General features: G+C 35.9%; 1 protein-coding gene across 4 annotated transcripts in view; it reads left to right on the top strand.

The window, feature by feature from the left end:
* Positions 1 to 10,942: 10,942 nt before the first annotated feature.
* The window catches only part of LOC104589650 (Tetratricopeptide repeat (TPR)-like superfamily protein), an 82,296-nt gene continuing 74,755 nt past the window's right edge, over positions 10,943 to 18,483 (top strand). For all 4 annotated transcript variants that reach the window (XM_088895096.1, XM_088895097.1, XM_088895098.1 and 1 more), the window contains exon 1: positions 10,943 to 14,513. In XM_088895096.1, coding sequence (XP_088751222.1) covers positions 11,516 to 14,116 — 2,601 coding nt within the window. In that variant the 5' untranslated portion in view covers positions 10,943 to 11,515 and the 3' untranslated portion in view covers positions 14,117 to 14,513. The remainder of the gene's footprint in view (positions 14,514 to 18,483) is intronic.

The following is an 18,483-nucleotide window of genomic DNA, read 5'->3' on the forward strand; positions in this document are numbered from 1 at the left end:
ATATACATCATATTACTTAAGCATGCCATATATTTGGATTTTTTTTTTGTTAAGAAGCAATCCATTAAACAAGCCAAAAGGATAATAAAACAAACTATGAAAAAACACCACCCATACTTACAGATTGCTTCGACTAAAAAGGCATTTCACATTTGTCACTTCAGTTGCATAAAACCTCAACCCACGAACATTCTCCAACCTTTTATGCTTGAAAATAATATTTTTCATTTACTTAAGAGATTAAGTAATGGATTTGAAGAATGGGAGATAAAGCAAAAAAACAAAATGGGTTATGCAAAACCCATTTTAACAATCAGATGAAGAACATGACAAGAAAATAGGTCCTTCATTACCCATTTTCAACTCAGATCACATGACAACTTAAGTTGTCTCACTTAACTAATCAAATTAGTAATGGGCCTTTGGCCCATTTTCTCTAATGGTTCACATCCCAATGTGTTGTATGGTCACTTTGGGCCTGTATATTGCATGTTGTGGAACCCACAAAGGTCTCTATGATGAATTCATTGCTTAGGGGCAGTGATCATTGGGTTCAGCCACCTATGAAGATCCAAGGATAATGGACTTATGCAAAATAAAGCTCATCAAATAATCAGTTCTGTAATGGTCTCTTACATCTAATCTCCCGGCCATAATCATCAAAACACTGCCCATAGGAAATGACCTGTTTCTTGACTACGAAATGCAGTGTCACACTCTCTGCTCAGATCCCTAGATTAAAACATTTTGCAAACCATTTTCAGAAAATAGTAATATAACATAAATATATTTTGTAAATAAAAATTCAAATACAGTTGAAATCCAATGTCGGTAGTTTAGATTTTCATCAGAGAGAGTGTAAATCATGATATTTACTTTGTCTAACAAAGGCGTTGGTCCTATCACTCTGATCTCCCACTTAGGTAATTCCCCAAACTGCCCCAATATGCCTAGATATTTGACCATTGGTGGATTTCATTTCTTGGCACATTAGAGACAATTTAGTCTAAAACCTAGTGTAATATCATAATTAAGTCTGGGATTAAGTGCAATTTTCTAATTTTGCCCATCCATCTCTAAGGTTTAGGGCATAACTAGAAATTGGTCTTGATTCAGTGTTTCTTCTAAACACCCATCGACTGTGCTTGGGGTCTAACTTTAGTAGCTGAGACAAGTTGTTCTACCAAATTGTTAGCACACCAGTGTCAACCTTATCAAGATAAACTCCCCAAACTTATCAAATGGCTGAGAACTTTCTAAATTAACACGAGGCTCATAAGTGTATAATTTAAGGAATAATTCCCATAAATATACCTATGTAAATATAAATCAATAATGCACTCTATTTATTAACTAATAAATGTTTGTGTACATTAATTTAATTGAAGCTAAGGGCAAACATTGTCTAACAAAGCAAACAAAAAGTAAGCAAGGAAAAAAACAAAGAAAAAACAACCAAAGCATAATCATCCTCGCTAAGAGACTTAAGGATCCATTAAGGGAACTCTCCAACCATAAAGCCATTTTCCAAACTACCTCAAATGAATCGAAGAAAACGGAAACATTGACAATAATATTTACTAAAATCAAAGAGATCAATGCCTATAATGATAGATTTAAAAAAAATACCCAATTTAAAACATTAATGACACAATTAAATAAATTGTTTTGAATTCTACACACACACAAGAAAGCATATGCTAGATCTACAATTTAAACATGTAAACTTGTAAAACAACAACTCCTGGAAGCTAAAAACAATGGCATCTAACCAAAGAATGACGATGAATGATTGCCGGTGAAATGAGGATGAGAATACACAAAATATGGTAGAAAAGAACCATTATGGTTTAAAGGTTATGGATCTGGTAATACCTTGACCGCCTAAAACGTGATAAAAAATGTAGTCATTGTCAAGGTAGGGAGTGGTGAGAGAATGAATCTAAATTCCAAGATGAGAGAGCCTCTTATTTTGTTATCAGTTTTTTTTTTTTTGTTCTTTTTTCACTAGGGCCGCACTATTTCAACATAACCCTACATTCCAACTTTTGAGAAGGTGCATCCCATGTTTTTTTCATCTTGACTCATAAAACAGATGCAAGAAAAAGGAAAGTCTAATGGGAATATTCTAGTTTCTCATTCCTGTCACAACAACCAAATGGATGATGGAAAATAAAGCAATAAGACAAAATGACATCCAAAAATAAGAAAAAATGATAATTTTTGTTTTAAAAATATTTAAAAAACATACATGTACTATTTATTCAATGGAATTCAGATTAATTGAACATTATAATTGTGTAGTAGAACCAATGACAATGCCAAGCGCTAGTGTTAAAGTACTTGAGTAGTGTTTGGTATCATTGGTGTTTTAACACCTAGTGTTTGAAGATGAAATGCCATTTATACACAAAGCATAAACACAACGCTTTTGAGATGTATTTGTGCTAACTAGACATTTAAATAATGATTCAAGTTAAATCATGTTTGGCATAAATTATTTAAACATAAAATGTTTAAGGTATTATTTTGAATTTTATGTGACACAATAATACATTTGTAATGTGTGATATACCAATTTGATGATGGATTTTTTTTATGGCAATTGATATTGGCACCATATAAAAGTAAAAATGTATTGCGGATTTTGAGTGAAATTGGCAATTGATTTTTTTTATGGCAATTTATATGCATTTTTATTACAGGCAACATGTTAATGTTTTGATTCAAAGCTTGTTTTTTTATAAGTAAACTGTACTAACAACCACAAAAGGAAACAAAGTCTATATAGGCGGCTATCTCAAATTACAAAATCACTACCAAATCTCTTCATAACAAAAGTTATAGAATGGGTAGCTTGATTTAACTCCCAAGGCAAAAAAGCTAAACTTAACATTAGCAAAATAAATAGTTAAAGATTTAATGTTGTCCACCTAGTGAGAAAACCTCCCAACATAAAGGAGGATAGCCAACATCTAAAAAATCAACCACTGCTTTAGCATCAAATAGTATTAACACAAAAATGCAACATTTTCCTTTGCAAAAGATAGACCCCCCCAAATAGCAAAAAGTTTTGCCACTACGGTTCATTCAACCTCTTGCAACATATAAAAACTCTTTGTTAGAATTATAAAAGCATATACCACAGGAAACACCAATACTCAGAATCACCCCTCCATCACAGGTACAAATGGCATCAAAAGAATTAGTAGATGATAGAATGGAAGGGGCCATAGGTCGACTAATAACTAACTCAGGGAGTGAATCCACATGTTCACGATGTGAACGACCTATTTTCAGCATAAATTGTTTACTGTCTTCACCACCCAATTGGGTGAGTTAATGACCAACTTATTCAACATGTACTCACCAAAATCTTTTGAATGACCTTAGCCTAAAACGAATTAAAAAGAGTCATGAAAAGTGCCAAACTTAGTCCCCAAAATTCCAAGACCATCAATAGAAACAAACAATACAACTTCTGAAAATGGGCATCAGATAAAAAATGTTAAATATGCTCTTCTTCCATACCACGGAAAGAACAACTATTCTTTACTAGTATACCAACTCTCGTCAAATATGACTTAGTAGGAATAAATCCTCTAATTGCTATCCACAGAAATAACTTGTGTTTTGGAGGTATTTTGAATTTCCAAGCCATCTTAATTAATCTTTGTTGATTTTCTTCCACTCTCATGTTGATCATGACCACATTTGGGCACATGAAAAGCCAAATCATCTTATTCTTCGCTCGAAAAGGCTGAATATGGGTGATTTTTTTTAGCAACTAGTAAGTGCATACATGTTTTGCATGTGTCAATTTTAAATGATGACAGTGATAGTAATATTATATTCGAAATTTTTTATAAACTTGATGTATTTTTTGTTTTCATATCTTTTTGTTTTTAATTATTAATGAAATACAACTTGCCAATCCAAATTTGATTACATAAACACCTTGTCCAAATATATGATAATTTGATGGGGCTGTGAAGTTTCAAATATAATTGATAGGTTTACTTACTTGGCTAGACTCTTCTTTTTACAATGTTTTATCTTTTCTTATTCAATTTACAATTTAAATATCGCAATTAAATAAAAACCAAATTACAAAATGAGTATTTTAGTCAAAAGGATGTCAATCCGATTCATATTTTAATAGTGCAAATATAGAATTATAGATGTGTTCATTTTTGCTTATTTTTGTATTTTTGTGTGTAAAAATAATTCTAATACGCCATATTCTTACTTTTTGTTTAATATGACGAATACATGATATTATACATGTACATGAATGTCTTTTTTTTTGCAAAATGTATATATTTTTCTTTTTTTTTGTATTTTTATATTTTATTATTTTTTACTATTTATTTATGACATTAAAGGTTAACACATTTGACGCAAAAGTTGAACTATTGATCTTTGTTAAATAGTAAAATATTTTCATTTTTGGTTAGTTATAGATTATATATATCATTTTCATCACCAATAAAAATAATTATTATTTATTACACTTATTTTTTTAGTTTGATTAATAAAAGTATCATAAGCGTGTCTAATTTTTTCTACATTTTTGTAATTTTTTATATTTATTTCTATTTTTAAAAATTTTATTACCTAACTATGACCTCATAGGTTGATCAATTTGGTTTAGATAGTTGAATTTCTTAGCTACCACTTAGATAAAGAATGGTTTTGTTTTTGAGTTAGTTTTAAAATATATAGGTTTATATTGTTAAAAATATTAACATATATCTAATTAGTAATAAATAACATAAATATATGATTTAATAAGACATTAAATATATGAGTTAATGAGGGGGATTAAATAAGGCAAAAAGTAATAATTAAAATTATATTTTAAACCCATACAATTATATATGAAATAAATGCACAAATATAGGCATTTTTAAACGGATGTTAAAACTGTTTTCTTAAATGGTGATTTAAATGAAAAAGTCTATATGGAACAACCAAATGGATTTAGTCTTCTTGAAAATGAGAAGAAAGTTTGTAAACTAGTTAAATCTCTGTATGGTTTAAAACAACCACCCAAACAATGGCATGAGAATTTCGATTTTTAGATTTTAGCTTTTAGTTTTAAACAACCACTCAAAATTGTGGTGCAATTATATGTCTTTATGTTGATGACATGCTCATTGTGGGTACTAATATGGTTGGCATAAATGAATCTAAAAATTACTTATCATTTGTCTTCAAGATGAAAAATTTAGGAGAAGTAGATACTATCTTGGGAATAAAAGTTAAAAAACAAAGAAGGGGTTATGCATTAAACCAATTACATTATTTTGAGATAATACTTGAAAAATTTAAGCATTTAGGATTTAAAGAATACAACACAACATATGATTCTAGTATAAAGCTATGCTCTGTACAATTTGAATATGCTTCTGTAGTAGGAAGTCTGATGTATGCTATGCTCTGTACTAAACCTAATATTGCATTTGCAGTAAAGTCAGTCGGTTTACAAAGTAATACCGATGCAAAGCATTGGAAGGCAATTGCGAAAGTTCCTGGGCATCTCAAAAACTTTGGAACTTGGCTAGTTCTATCGTGATTATCCATTTGTACTAGAAGGGTACACTGATGCAAGTTGGATTACCGGAAATGGAAATAACAAGTCAACATCTAAATGGATTTTTGTCATTGGTGGGGGTGCAGTCTCTTAGGTATCCAAGAGAAAAACTTATATATCTCACTCGACCATAGAATCCGAATTCAGAGCCTTGTAGCTGCTGGAAAAGAGGTTGAATGTATTACGAATTTATTATTGAATATAAAACTTTGGCCTATTCCCATGCTTCCAATTTCCATTTACTATGATAGTGAGGCAATTTTGTCGAGAGCCTATAGTGGTCCCTACAATGGTAAGTCTAGATATATAAGTCTGAGACATGAATTTGTTAGACAACTGATTCAAGATAGAGTCATCACTATAACTTATGCGAGGTTAAGAAAAAACATGGTTGATCCTCTTACCAAATGTTTGCGTAGGGAATTGGTAAAAATGACAACTAAAGAGATATGATTAAAACCCTTAACTTAGCCACCTATAATGGTAACCCGACCTGAACTGAAAACATTAGTGTTTAGGTTTAATGGCTAACAACAAGTTATAACAATGTAACTATTAGCACTAACATTAACAAATTTCCTATTACAACAGAAACAGTGTTGTTCGTTATAATGAGATGTTGAGTTAAACTCTTAATGAAGTTCTGAAATGTATCAAATAATGGAACACATAGTAGAATTGAAGGGATAAGAAATCCATCATATGGATGGAGCTCCAATCAGAATCATGAAAAATCCAGATTTGACCTAAGTGCAAGTGAGAGCTATTAGACAGTGTATACCTTAGCTCCAATAAGAATGATGTACATTACGACATTTAATGTAAATGAATAAAGTACAAATTTTATTTATGTTATTATGGTGTGTAATACCCTTAAACTGGACACATATGAGACTTGTGTTAGTTTAGAATCTTCATAGTCGTTGGATAGATCTAGGGAGATTTGTCCTACCAAGGCCGATACTGATGTGCCGCCAAGTTGGTTAGGGTGTTTTGTCTCAGCTGCCAGGGTGAGACCTGAGGTACATGTAGTGTGGGTTTTCTTGAAACCCTGAACCGGACTAGAATTCTAGTATTGCCCTGTACCTTGGAGATAGATGGGAAAAACTGAAATGTTACACCTGACCCCTAGACTCGATTATGATACTGCATTAGGTGTCGGATTGGACTGTCCTTGATATGCCAATCAGTGAGATCCTTAGAGAGGTCAAAACCTGGTATGTTGGGACAGTCCGAAAATTCATCTGAGTGGGTGATCATAGTGACAGGATCAGCCCCTTTGTCGGACAAAGTGAATGATCGGTGATGCAATCTCTCTGATGGAATCCAAAACTGTCGGCAGTTGATTTCAACCATTGAAATTTGTTTTTGCAAAATATATTTATATGGGGATATATATATTATGGTTTCAAAATGTTTACAAAATGTTTTAATTCACGGGATCCATGTGAGTAGAGAGTGCAACACTCTTTTAAGTGTAAGACCATTGAGGGTAATACCTGATGGGCTAATCTTGCATCTGCCCACAGTCCTTGGGTTTTTATAAGGTGGCTCGACACAGGGACCATTTAGTGTAAATGTTTGGCTCATTAAGAGCCCATGGTGATGGACTCAGGGGTTCACTGTCTCCTATAATGAATTCGGCCAGGCCTTATAATAGGGGCTGCGCTGAACCCATGTGGCTGATGTGTAGATCAATGTTTGGGTCCCATGCCATACAAGGATACCTAACTGGGCAGCAGTTTGGAAGAAAAGAGAGCACATGGACTTAATGGGCCTAAAGCCCAATTCGAACTGGTTTAATATGATTAATTAAAGAGGGGCGATTCTGGGATTTAGATCAACATATAGGATAAAGAGTTATCCCTATCCACGCAGTGACTGCAGATCCAAATAAAGATTTGGATTAGGAAACTCCTAATAATATTAGGAGGGTTGATCTTTATCTGCAGATAAAAAAGGGATTATCTTTATCTCTTAAACAGAGTCCAGATCTAAATACAATATTTTAATTAGGAAAATCCTAATGGGATTAGAAAAAGCTCTTTTTAAGGCTATAAATAGAGGAGAAGGGCAAACCCCAGTTCACCTAATCAGATTACAGATTCAAGAGAGAAGACAGCTGCAGTTGGACTGACGCCATTTTCTACTCTTGCCTTCTCCTATTGCTGCCGCCATAGCCAGTTCGATCTCCACCTGTAGAAGCGATCAATAAAGGTTATTGATATCAGTTTTTGGTGAAAAACTGATATGAAGTCGTGCTCACTCACCCTCCATCGAATTCTTGTTGAAGAGTTTGCTTTTTGCTGAAGAACCACCTACTGATTCTACTCCACCCTACGCTGTGTCATATTCAGTGGGAGCAGTTTTTGGCGTTTTCCTTGGGCGTGAACACCTCCGTTGGGAGTTGTTTCTACTCCATATTAGGTATTTTCCTCTCCTACATTTTTGTTTCAGATCTGGTCGTGTTTAGGGTTCAAAATTGATCATTGAAAATGCAATTTTCTAAAACAAGGAATGTAATTCCCACATGGGAAAGAGAGAAATTTTTGAAAATTTGACCAATCTAATTGCAGGGTTCGGCCATCCATATGATGGATCTCTCATCATTTCATTTGATTGGAGCTAAGGGCATACACTGTCTAATAGAACTTCACCTACGTGTGCTGAGCAAAACTTGGAACTTTTGCGGACATTGGACATTTTGTGTGTATGGCATCTTTGGTCTATTTTGAGAGTAATTGGTTTAAGGTCTTACCACCAATAATTTTGACAAGGCTCTCAGATATCTATATTAATAAAATGTTTAAGTTGTGAAACACCTTTTATATGCATAACTATGTCATAGTAGTTTGGGTCAAAAGAGACCTATGTAATTGATCACTTAACGTGGGGGATTGTTGGATTTTAATCTCATTAGAGATTAAATCCAATGGGGTTTGATTGGTCAATTAAATGAAAAATTACACTTGTACACATGTTTTGAAAAATAACTTTTTCTCTTAGTAAACCAGTTTTTAACTTGTCACACATTAGAAAATTACAAGATTTGTTTTGAGTATTTAAATAGTAGCTCATTCTACTTAGAAATAAAGAGGAGAGTATTTAAATAGTAGCTCATTCTACTTAGAGGCACACTTTGCTCGCACCTACGTGGCTCGCGAAGGGCGACTTTGACTTTTGGTGCGTGGCTGCCCGTTGATGTCTTCAACGGCTATGATTCGATCTGGTGTGATCAAGAGGCACAATTCAAAGTTAATTGTCATTAACTATTAACTACCTTTTAAAAGACACATTGTTTGAAATTGTTACTGTTCAAGGATCCTTTTCTAAACTAGCACATTTCTCTGCTCCTATAACTCTTCAAAAATTATTTAAGGAGCATGGGTCAAGCTTTTACACACAAGTTTTCGAAATAACTTCTGTCTCTCTCAATCCAATCTGCTACTGTCTCACATAAGGTTTTTTCAGAGAATCTTCAACTTTGCTGATTGTAGACTCTCACCCAAGGTTCTATTGTATCTTGGGAACGAATTTGCTTGTAACCCAACAGCAAACTCAGTGGAACTGAGTGGGGGCAAATAACGTTCTAAAGACAATGTCTTTAAACACGCCTCAGAATTTTCCTCCAAGTTTCATTGACCCCATTTCCCAATAGGTCTATTGGCATGGTGGGTGTTTCAGCTTAGATATTCTTTCAGCAATCAATTGAATTGTTGCCGACGATGTTAACGTATTATCAATCTCCCTAGGAGGCAGTGTCTCTACTTATTATCGCAATAGTTTGTCAATAGCCACTTTTGGGGCCATGGAAATGAGTCTTTTTGGTTCATGCTCAGTAGGAAATGGAGGAGATTTCCCATCCATGTATCTCCGTGGGTTACCATAGTTGGAGCCAGCACCATGGACAGAGATTTCCCGTACATGGTAAAGCTAGAATGGTTAGATTTTGTCTAGGGTCTCACTCTACAAAGGCTAGACATGTAGAATGGAGTCTAGCTGCAAGCAAGTCAGCTCTGATGACCACAACTTACATTCATGATAATACATACCACCCACTTAGAGATGCCTTAATCGGCGCAACTTCAAATCCCCAATAGATCGTCAATTCCAGTGTATGTTTCAACACCATTTTCTAATGTTCTCCTTAAACCAATTTCAACCTCAAGAGAACATTTGAAAATGTCTGTTGTTGAGGCTTCCAGGCACGAACGAGCGGTCACCCGACCCTCAGCACGGCCCGCGACATGACCCATATATATTATTTATATACATAATATACTTATATAGTATTATATAAATTGTAATTATATAATAACATATAATATATAATATATTAATAAAATAAATATTTTTATTAATTTTATTATACTAATTTATTTAATTACTGTGTATATAAGCAATTGTATACACAAAATTCATATAAAATTAAAATTTTAAGTTTTTTGTCAATTTTTTTAAATAAATAGCTTTGGCCCGATGCACAGCCTAACCTGGCCCAAGGCTCGACCCATGGGCCATGTCGGGCCAACCCCAAAATTTTCACCAGGGAGGGCAGACACGACTCGCATTATCGACATGACCCACTTTATACCTCTAGCTTCTACACCTTCAATAGAGAACTCTTTCTATCTTGCGTTGATGGTTAGGATGAAGATTGAAAGTAATGGAGAATTCTTTATGTCTTACAGTGATGGTTGCAATGAATATTGAAAGAGGAAAGTAGTTCCTCTTGATCCTTCCAATGGACCTAGGCTTTTTATAGTTTTTGACTTTTTTTTATTACTTAGGTTTTATTTTGAAAATTTGAAGAATTGTAGAGGATAAATTATATATTTTATTTTATTTTTCCGTTAGTATTTATGAAAATGTCAATTGTCATAAAATTTGAGGTACTTTAAACAATGTAGTTAAATCATAGGGTACTTTAAAAAAATTACCCTAAAAGAAAAGGAAAATTCCTAATTAATATCCTGTAGTTTGAGCCTATTGTCACTTTGGTCCATAAGCTTTAAAATGCGACAATTTAGACCCAAACTTTTAAAGCGTGATAATCTAATACCTGCCATTAACTAGCTGTTAATCAGTCGTTAAGTGAAATTTGAAAAAGACACAAATGCCCTTCAAGTGTTATTTAATTTTCTTTATCAACCATCTAAACATTGTCAAAAATTAATAATCCCAAATCTTTGTTTTTTCCGTTCAAGAAAGTTGGGGTCATGTTTGAGTGGGCATTCTGGTGACCCAACTTTCTTGAATAGAAGGCAAGGCTTTGAAACCGTTAATAATTTGCCAATGTTTTGATGGTTGATAAAGAAAATTAGATGACATTCTAAAGACATTTTTGTTTTTTTCAAATGCCACTTGATGATCGATTAACAACTAGTTATTATTGTCATGTTTTGAAAGTTAGATATTGAATTGTTGCATTTTAAAATTAAGGGACAAAAAGTGACACTAGGCCCAAAATACACTAATAGGGATGGTCGAGAGATATTTTCTCGATAATCAATTTGAGAATATCGTTCTTCCGTGAGCCTATACAGGTGAGCCCCGCTTCTTTTCTGTCTTAGATTTCCTTCTCTTTCATTCCTTTTTGTTTATTTTTTCGTTCTTTTTTACGTTCGCTTGTTATAGAGAAACCATTTTACTTGAACTTATGCAATGTTTTACTGGCAAATACAACTCTGTTCTCTGTAAAAGAAAAAGAAGGGGGAAATCTGTTATAAACGCCTTGAACTTTCACCCTATAGCGTAGCTATCGAGTCTTTTGGGGGTTTGAAGAGCTGGAGTGGATAATCCGGGAGAGTCAACTCAGGCCCATTTGGATGCATCGGTTGAGCTCCCTTTATTTTTAGTAATCTTGTAGGGTTTTGGGGCGGATATTTTAGAAAAATTGTTGCGGATACATATGCAAGAATGTTTGGGAAGTTCCAGCTGTTGAATACCAGCTGTTTTCACACTCTGGGTTCCACAAGGTCTACTACCAATTTTGGAGTTCCAGTAGAGCCATTCGATAGAGTTAAACCTGTTAAGAAGCGGAGAGAACCGACATTGCTTGTAGGTCGAAATGTAGTTCACAAGGAAACCAGTATAATTTATAGAAAAGACCAGAATGATAGAAGAGATGATGCACTTAGTCCCAGTCCAGGGCATAGCAGTTCTGTAGACAAAAATAGAGGGAAGAGTAAGAATAATGGGGTACCTGAAAGGAAGAACGATGGTGCGGTTAAATTCAGTTCTGGGTGGAGGAATTCTTCAGTTGGGAAGATGGAGACAAAGCCTTCAGCAAAATGGACTTCTTATGGAGGACGCATCCCGGCAATCTTGCAAGCACTGGAAGCAGTTGACAATCTGGATGAGGCTTTGAAGCCGTGGGAGGACAGCCTCAACAACAAAGAGAGAAGCATAATTCTCAAGGAGCAGTCAAGTTGGGAAAGAGCTCTTGAAATCTTTGAATGGCTCAAGAGGAAGGGTTGCTATGAACTGAATGTGATTCACTACAATATCATGCTCCGGATTCTTGGAAAAGCACAGAGATGGAACCACTTGGAGAGCCTCTGGGGTGAGATGGAGGACAAACGAATAATGCCCACAAATTCTACTTATGGTACCTTAATTGATGTTTATGCTAAAGGTGGCCTTAGGGAAGAGGCTCTTCTTTGGCTGGAACGGATGAAGCAGCAAGGTATGGAACCTGATGAGGTAACAATGGGTATTGTCGTTCACACTTACAAGAAGGGAGGGGAATTTGAAAAGGCTGAACAATTCTTTAAGGAGTGGTCATCAGGTAAATTGGGTAAGAATGGAGGAAGAGTTACTTCTACCATAAATGGTACTTCTCACCCTCACATGCCTTTCAGTTCATACACATATAATACCTTGATTGACACATATGGGAAGGCTGGCCAACTTCAGGAAGCATCAGAAACATTCGCTCAGATGCTGAAAGAAGGGATTCTCCCCAACACCGTAACTTTTAATACAATGATTCACATTTATGGGAACAATGGACAACTGCAAGAGGTGGCTTCCTTGATGCAAAAGATGGAAGAACTTCGGTGCCTGCCTGATACGAGAACATATAACATCCTTATTTCTCTCTATGCAAAAAATGATGACATTAACACGGCAGTCAGCTATTTTACAAAGATGAAGGAGGCTTTCCTTGAACCAGACTTTGTGAGTTACCGCACCCTCCTATATGCATTCTCAATAAGGCATATGGTTGGAGAAGCTGAAGCTCTTGTCTCAGAGATGGACAAGCAGGGTCTTGATATAGATGAGTTTACTCAATCATCTCTAACTAGAATGTACATAGAGGCTGGGATGCTCAACAAGTCTTGGTCTTGGTTTGAGAGGTTTCATTTCACAGGGAAGATGAGTTCTGAGTGCTATTCTGCCCACATTGATGCCTATGGAGAGAGGGGCTACATTTTGGAAGCTGAAAATGTTTTTCTATGTTGCCAAAATGAGAAGAAATTAACTACTCTTGAGTTCAATGTGATGATCAAGGCTTATGGGATAAGCAAGCAATATGATAAAGCATGCCATCTCTTTGATAGTATGGAGAATCATGGTGTTTTACCTGACAAATGCAGTTATAATTGTTTAATACAAATCTTATCCAGTGCTGATCTTCCACACATAGCAAAACCTTATGTCAGGAAGATGCAAGAGAAGGGATTAGTAAGTGTCTGTGTTCCATACTGTGCAATAATTTCAAGCTTTGTCAAGATTGGTCAGTTGGAAATGGCAGAGGGACTATTTAAAGAGATGCTTGCCTTTGGTATTCAACCTGATATTGTTGTTTTTGGTATCCTGATAAATGCCTTTGCTGATGCTGGATGTGTTAAAGAAGCCATGAGATATGTCAATGCAATGAGAAGTGCTGGCTTCCCTGGCAATCCCATTATCTATAATTCCATGATTAAGCTCTATTCCAAGGTTGGATATTTGCAAGAAGCGGAGGAAACATACAAGCTACTTCAATCATTTGAGGCAGGTCCTGAGTCTCCTGATGTGTACCCATCAAATTGTATGATCTATCTCTACAGTGAACGTTTGATGGTTAAACAGGCTGAAGAAATATTTGAAGACTTGAAGCAGAGAGGAGTTGCAAATGAGTTCTCATTTGCAATGATTTTGTGTATGTACAAAAGACTAGGAAGATTTGAGGAAGCAATTCAGATTGCACGCAAGATGCAACATCTAGGACTGCTAACCAATGTTTTGAGTTATAACCATATAATTGGTTTATTTGCATCAGTTGGAAGATTGAAGGAAGCAGTAGAAACTTTTCAGGAGATGATGAAATCAGGCATCCAGCCTGATGATTATACCTTCAAATTACTCGGTAGTGTTTTGGTCAAATGTGGGGTGTCAAAGGGAGCTATTAGTAAGCTGGAAGAGACAAGGGTGACGGATGGCCACCATGGTTTGCGTGCATGGATGACAACTCTCTACTCTATGGTACTGATAGATGAAGGAAGCAATAGAAACTTTTCAAAAGATGATTAAATGAGGCTGATTCTACTTTCAATTTACTTGGTCATGTTTTGGTCAAATGTGGGGTGTCAAAGGAAACTCGTAGTAATCTTGAAAGACCAGGGTGAAGGATGGACAGAATGGTTTGCATGCATGGATGTTTACTCGCTGCTCTATGGTACTGATGGATGACAATGTCTGCAGGTCATGCAGTGAAACTAAATGTGCTCTGAATTCCCTTTCTGAGGAATTGTTTTGATATGGTGTTGGTTAAATAGAGCTCAGACAGTAGTCTCATGGATGAAGTTTTGGTTAACTGATTGAACTTTTAACTGCCTATTCCAGACTGCAAGTTTCTAATAGGTTGCAGAGAGGCTCAGTATTATGGCAGACTATGTAAACTTCATTCTGGTCTGTCCATAAGAGAAAGGTACTTGTATTTTGTAATTCCCTTTGCGTGGGAAGTGTATATAGTATAAATAATTTAACTATGTCTAAACGTATTGATTTTCTCTAGTTAATTGTCAATAGCATTATTTCTCTACCAATAAAAAAGCATTTACTTTGCTAATTTTGTTACATTTCATGGGTAATGGATGTTCATGGCATTGATAGAACATATGATGAGGATTTATGGCACATGGATACAACTACATAATTAGCATACCTTTCTGACATTATCTTGCCGGACACAGCACCTGCCACTGTATAAATGTATTAAATTACCTGTATCTGTGTTAACATCCTTATCCATATTTGGGTAACTTAGATGAGAATGGTGGGTGCTGTAAACTAGAGAGCTAGGTTGGTGCAACCCAATTTGAGACAGCTGTTATTTAATGTTTTTTCAATTATGCTTGTGAATTAATATATTAATAGAGATATGATGGAACATGCATATGTATGAAGCAACCTCAATATGCTACCCAAATAGAGAGACTGCTATACTGCTTGTTGTAAGCATAATATTGATACAAGGTTGATGGGGCTTGATATTTAGTGGGTCCTGACCTCCTATATATCTTTTTTTTTTTTCTTGATAGATAAAAAAACAACATCAAGCTCCCCCAAGAAACAGCAAAAATCTGTTTACAACTGAGCCCAGAACAGGTTTTCCCTATTAACCCCTTGCTTAGCTAAAAAGTCTGACAAACCATTGGTTGATCTCCTTTGAAATCTCAATGCCATGTTACAAGTAAGCCATTTAAATCTATTTATTTATTTATTGATCAGAAAAGAAGAATTTTATTAATCATTAAGTGAACAGGTTACAGTATTACAGAGAAATACAGAAATACAGTCATTGCCCAACATAGTGTTACAATAAATCCCATAAAAGCTGCTGCCTGTAGAATGCCTTTTTGGCTAATGAGTTGGCGATCCTGTTGGCAGTCGTCCTGATCCATGTAAAAGAGGCATTGAGTTCCCTTGCTAGGCTTTCAATCTCCCTTAGGGAACGCCTGTAAATCCAAGGAGCATTACTCCTGGTGTTAGTCCAAGATATCACCAGTTTTGAATCTTCTTTGACCTCAAAAGTTTTTCAATCTGCTTGCTTAGCAAGTTTTAGACCCTGTAGCAAATGCTAACAGCTCAGCCTTTGGTGAGTCACCTATCCCTAAAGGTCCTGAGTACATTAATTTGATGGGAGCTCTAGAGGTAATCTGGGTCCTGGGGAGTATTCAGAGATGGAAATGGCAGAATCGTGGCTATGTTTTCAGGGCCAATAAGAGTGGGGGACTCATTGAGAGTGGAGATGATGGCTCTGCTTCAAGGTGTAAGATATGCCAAACAATTGGGGTTACGCCAAATTGAGATAGAGGGAGACTCTAAATTGTTAATTGATTGGCTGCAATCAGGCAAGTTGGGAGCCTGGATTTATAGGCACATCCCATAAGGGAAATCCTCAATATAACAAGGAAGATTGGTGCTTGCTTCAAATGGACAAGGAGATCAACTAATGGTTTAACTGATGCATTGGCTAAACAAGGGACTGTGAGGGAGAGTATGTTCTGGGCTGTTTTGTAATCAAGATTACTTGGGGCCCAACACCCTTTTTAGGGGTTGACAGCTGTACTCAAAATTGTATTAATGAAGTTACTGTTTCCAATAACAAAAATGGTCCTGAATACATTGCCAACACTTCGATTGAGGAATCTCTAAACATACCACCAATGCCAGCCAATCCCGGGTTTCCTATAGAGTTCCCATCAAAGTTCAGCTTGATTTTATTAAAAGCTCCATTCCATCACATTTCTTTCTTTCTTCTTTCTTTCTTCCTAGAAGAGTGTGCCACTTCATTCCACACCCTTATTATATCAGTCATTGAGAAACTTTGGAAGAGATCAAGTGTTTTTACCCAATGTGCAACTCTTATCTTTATAATTTCCACGATTTCTTCCTTCGACCTGTACTTCTCATTGAAGATCCTTGCATTTCTTTCCTCCCATACAGTCCACACCATCGCTGCCCTAACTGATTTCCACATAAACCTTTTTATTTCCTCCCTATAATTCCAAATTACTACCTCTGGTTGTTGTAATCATCCTATTACCACCTTGGAATCACCTTCAATAACCAGTTTGGCAAAGCTTAATTGTCTTGCTAAATGTACCCCTTGAAGGACAGCAAGGATTTTGGCTCTTAAAGAGTCCTCCACACCTGCAGGGCCCAAAAAAAGTGCCATAATAGTACCCTTTTCGTTTATGAAAACCCCCATATACCTGAAGGGCCTGAATTTCCTTGGCTGCTCCCATCGAAGTTTGGTTTAATAAAATCATTTTCAGGTGGTAACCAATGGGAAGAAGCCTTCTCCCTCTTTGAAGAGATTTTTTGCCACCAAAAACCAATTCCTCCAAATATCATCAAAGGAAAATTGTGAGATGTTCAAGGTTTTTACCCAATGAATCACCCTTGTTAGTATGCAAACTGTCACCTCTTCTTCACTTCTCTCTTTCTCAAGGAAGATTCTAGTGTTTCTTTCTTCCTAAATAGTCCAAACCAAAGATGCCCTTGCACATTTCCAAAGAATTCTGCCCCTTCTCTTTGACTACTTGAATGTGGAAGGATCAAATAACCTGTGTATCTCCAAGGCAAAGTCCACCTACACCCAAATAAAGGGAATAACCTTTCCCAAATATCTGCCATAAATGAACTGGAGATTAATAAGTGATAACAACTCTCCCCATTGGCTTTATAGAGGAAACACCAGTTTGGAGATAAACAAAGAAGGGGCCTTCTCTTTTGTAGATTGTCCTAAGTATTGATCTTCCCATAAAACACTTCCCAACACAGAGCCCCGACTTTAGGGGGGATAAGTTTACACCAAATTTCTTTGGTATGAAAAGTCTGAAGGGATGGAGAGGAAGATAAAGAAGAGAAGAAAGAAGCACAAGTAAAGGATTCAGAGGGGTGAGGAGACTAAATATGCCTATCAGACCTGCAAGGGTCCAGCCACACATTATCAAGGACTTGAACAAGACTAGCCAAAGAGTCATCCTCACATTCTGAAGCTCCTTCTAGACCTCCTATTGTCAAAATTCATATGATAGATGATGAAATCCATCACCCGTGGAAGGCATTAAAAGGCATATCTTAGCTATAGTGATCTCGTGGATTCTTAAGAGTAAACTCTTTGTGGGATTCAGATATGGTGATCTTGACAAAAATCCTTTTGAGATCTTGAACTCTTCTCCTTTTGTGCCTCATCCCATTCATACCCATCCCCACAGGCCATCTACAGCCTATATCTATATCTTACAATTTGATGGTAGTTTGAGAACTTCAACTGAGGTCCAAGCAGGAACTTGGGGGGGGGGGGGGGTATTCTAAATGCTAATGGAAATCTGATGTGGGCTTTTAGTTGACCTGTAGCTACAAGAGATGCCTCAGAAGCTGAAATAAAAGCCCTCCTTGCAGGCCTCAGAATAGCTTAGACCTTGCAGGTTCTTGGTCACTAGCTCACCTCCTTGAATTAAGAGAGCTTATCTCTTTTCTTGGCTGCAGCTTCAGATGGATTCTAGAGAGCTTAATCAAATAGCAGACTCATTAGCTAAATCAGGTGTAGAGAGGAATTTTTTGTATGGGCTTTTTCACTTTTTTTTTTTCTTGCAAAGCCCTACCTCTTGTACATCCTCTCATGTTCATCTCTCTTTTTGGTTTAATGAAATAGTTACTTTTTTCTCAAAAAAAAAAGAAAAAAAAAAGATGATGAAGCATTATAGATTTAGGGTTGATGGGACCTGATATTTAGCAACAACCTTCTATATTGAAACCTGGATGAAAGATGAGGAGATAGAATCTAAATATGAGGCTTTACAGAAATGGCTGGTGGTACTATCTTGAGGCTTTGAAATTGCTCTTTAATACACCTTTTCCAGGGCCACCCTTTAGGTGTCCTAATG

Source organism: Nelumbo nucifera, chromosome 1 (genome assembly GCF_055504915.1).
Source record: "Nelumbo nucifera cultivar China Antique chromosome 1, China Antique-T2T, whole genome shotgun sequence".
Taxonomy (NCBI): domain Eukaryota; kingdom Viridiplantae; phylum Streptophyta; class Magnoliopsida; order Proteales; family Nelumbonaceae; genus Nelumbo; species Nelumbo nucifera.